This window comes from Empidonax traillii, unplaced genomic scaffold (assembly GCF_003031625.1).
Source record: "Empidonax traillii isolate 1590-97213 ecotype Southwest subspecies unplaced genomic scaffold, ASM303162v1 scaffold116:size1738432, whole genome shotgun sequence".
Lineage (NCBI taxonomy): Eukaryota > Metazoa > Chordata > Aves > Passeriformes > Tyrannidae > Empidonax > Empidonax traillii.
Genome location: NW_020955309.1, coordinates 1,404,086 through 1,407,352, shown reverse-complemented (window position 1 = coordinate 1,407,352; position 3,267 = coordinate 1,404,086). Strand labels below are relative to the sequence as shown.

At 46.5% G+C, this 3,267-nt stretch overlaps 1 protein-coding gene across 1 annotated transcript; it reads left to right on the top strand.

The window, feature by feature from the left end:
- The first annotated feature begins 213 nt into the window (after positions 1 to 213).
- TAL2 (TAL bHLH transcription factor 2) lies at positions 214 to 2,952 on the top strand. Its single transcript, XM_027882982.1, has 2 exons — positions 214 to 603; positions 1,755 to 2,952. The coding sequence occupies exon 2, from the start codon at positions 1,765 to 1,767 to the stop codon at positions 2,110 to 2,112; it is 348 nt and encodes a 115-aa protein (XP_027738783.1). The 5' UTR covers positions 214 to 603; positions 1,755 to 1,764; the 3' UTR covers positions 2,113 to 2,952.
- Positions 2,953 to 3,267: the final 315 nt, after the last annotated feature.

Below are 3,267 nucleotides of genomic sequence, written 5' to 3'. Positions count from 1 at the left end.
AGGGTTTGTTTTTTAAATGAGCCTCTCCTGAAGCAAGGACATTTTGCTGAGACAATTTTCTCGTCCCTTAAAGGCATGACAGTAATTTCAGGCTTCTACCAAAATAGAAATGTATCAGCAGTATAAAGGCCATGGCCAAGAGCCCGTGAGGCTGTGATGGTGTGAGCCATATACAGTGTACAAGGGTGTGCCTGTGCTGGCAGCATCTCTGACTGGAGATCTCTGAACACAGCTGAGACATGATTGATAGTGCTGCAAATGTGTTTCCTTGGCAGTGGGTAATCAGTGCTGGACTGCAACTTGGAGGAGCTGGGCAGGAACTCCCCTGCCTTGGCTCCCTCATAGGGCATCCCAATTAACACATTTGTGTTTTTCTCTATTCACTGGGACTATTGCTCTGTATTTTGGTGAACCCTAAGTGTTTTGCATGGTGTGAGGCTCCTTCAAATGGAAACAAGATCACAGCTGGGCTGTCATTCTGAAATTACCTCTTCCTGGGGGTGAAGGGTGCTATTCCCTCTGCTCCCCACTCCCCGTGGGACTGCTATAAGGAAGAGTTTGCCAATGAATATAAAAAGCTGGTGTTTTCACATGCATAAGAGGGTAAGTGGAAACACTTGTCCTTTAGTATCTTGGCTGTGGATAGTTTTTCCCTGCTCCAACTGTCTTGTGTGCCATTGGCATAGAGAGCTGCTTCAGAAATGGAGGTGTATCTTCTCCAGGACTGTGGGAGAGAAGGGAAGACACTTTCCAGTGGTGGTGAGAGAAGGGTTAGAGCAACCCAAAGATCTTTTGAGCATCTTTCTGGTAAATGGCATTTAAAATCCCTGTGCACCCCTTTCTTAGTACTGCTCTGTTGCCAGGTCTGCTCTGGTGACTGGGTTCCCTTTGCTTGGCTCTGTGGGGCAGGGTGAACAGGTAACACTAGGCAGACATTTTAGCTGGAATGCCAGCATGTTTTCTGTGAATCACACTTTCCCTCACGCACTCACAGCACTTGTGGCTTAGTCTTGGCATCTCTCAGGGGCTGAAGCAGAATCCTGAATGAATCAGACCTGAAGAGTCTCTGTCACCAGCCATGAGCAGCCAGTGTGGGCTGGGCAGGGAACCAGACTGTTGTTTCCCTGAAGAAATCTCTTGAAATAACCACAGTTACACATGCCTGCAATGTTGGCTGGCTGCTCACTGAAGGCCCACCGTGAAGGTCCACCTGGCTTAGTTTCAGTCACCAAGCCTCGGCCAGCTGGGAGAAGACCCCAGGAAACTGTGAAATGAGGCTGGGAAAGCATGGATGTGTTCTGCACTGGGTCTACCTGCCTTTCCTCATCAAAAGCGTCAGTGTGGCTCTTGTGCAGTTTGGTGGGATGACAAATGGATTGGTTGTTGGGAATTCTGTTTCAGGAAAGCTCTCGAGCCTGGAGAATCTGGGCTTCTAGCAGCACCAAATGGTTGTATGAGGAAACTAAATTCCTTTAACTCCTTTAGGAAGTTTTTACTGAAATCTGGCATCTGGTTGCAGCTGCAATGCTTATAATCATGGCTGTAAATGGGGACATAACTTCCGTCATTAGGGCAAATCTGTGCAAGACATGCAGGACAAAGGCATCAGCCACAGAAGGCAAAAACTAGATCCTAGAACCACCACTGCGGGGTTGCCACTGGCCCAGAGGCTACAGAGCCCCCCACAGAGCATAGCAGCCTGTGTGAAAGCCAGGGCTATCTGGAGTTCACTGACCATCTCCTTTGCTTTTCAGCACCTTAAGCATGACAAGGAAGATCTTCACCAACACCAAGGAGAGGTGGAGGCAGCAAAATGTGAACAGCGCCTTTGCCAAGCTGAGGAAACTCATTCCCACCCACCCACCAGACAAAAAACTGAGCAAGAATGAGACCCTCCGTTTAGCCATGAGATACATCAACTTCCTTGTCAAGGTCCTGGGGGAGCCAGGCCTGCAGCAGACGGCAGTGGCAGCTCGGAGCAGCATCCTGGGGTTCTTCCAGCAAGCTCCACACTTGCAAAGCGTGGAGGAGCTGCCACTGATTGAAAACTGTGGTGTCTCGTGTCCTGGCACCAATATAGTAGAGTGTTGGTCAGAAACATCATCTCCCTAGCAAGCAATGAGATGTGCAGTCTTGGTTTTAGTCTTGATAGTCCCTCTCCTTTTGCTCCTCTATGTATTGTGAATATTTATTCATATTTATTACTATTTTATTTGGTATGAATTTTTATTTAATAAGAAAGGAAATCCTTGGTCATCCACGAACTTGGAGGTCCAGAGGGAGAACTTGCAGTCTCTGGGAACTTGGAAGGACTTAGTGCTGTCATAGCAGAGTCCAAGCCAGAGGAGCCTTCTACCCAGATCTCCTCCATAAATCAGGCCATAGAAACTTATTCAGTGTTTCTGACAGGGAAAGAGATTATTCTCCCATGCTAATTCAAGGAAACACTACTGAGATGAAGAATGATGACTGCACCACAAAATTTGTCTAAGACAGACATCTGGCCTTGGTAGTGAAAGATTTTGAGGTATGTGATATTTGACACAGTCCTCCACCAGTTGTTCCAGGGGATAACTGCACTCACTCTTGAGCTTGTGAATCTTATTTCCAGCTTGATTCTTTTTTTTTTGAGAATGCAAGTCCTAGTCCTTGAACCTGGCTACATCACACTGGAGGGATCTCTAGTGTCAGAGCAAAATGTGGTAAATAAAATTAAATGTTAGGCTAAAGCAAAGTGCCAGTTTAAACTTAAAGAAGACATAGTTGTAGATGAGTTTGAGTGGGTTCAATAGGCAGAGTAAACCTCCTTTGTAGCAGTGCCAGTGTGCATGTGAAAGATGATGGTCAGCTATGCTCCAGATGCCTTAAAAGCCCATCAAAAAGAGGTTGGTGGCTAAATGTCTTTGCATATCCAGCTGACTGCCTTTAAACTCCTTGGTTTCCCCTGCTGTAGCTGAGGTTCTCCCACCTGGATGCTATCCCAAATGGGCTGATGGAGCAAGGACAAAGATATTGGTGTAAATGTCTTCATTTCATACAGCAAGTCATTTCCCTATAGGGAGAAACACCAGTCATCATGCTCATTGGTGTTTGGATGATAAGCAGGTTGAAAGAGGTTTCATGAAGGTGGTTTTATGTTATTGCCCAAAAAAACCAATTTAATTTCCTGGTTGAGTGTGTGCCATAAAAGGCCTGGGCTGCTCATGAGATACAAAGCAGCCCAGAGCAGCAGAAAAAATGACGCTGGCTTGAAGTAGAACACCTTCC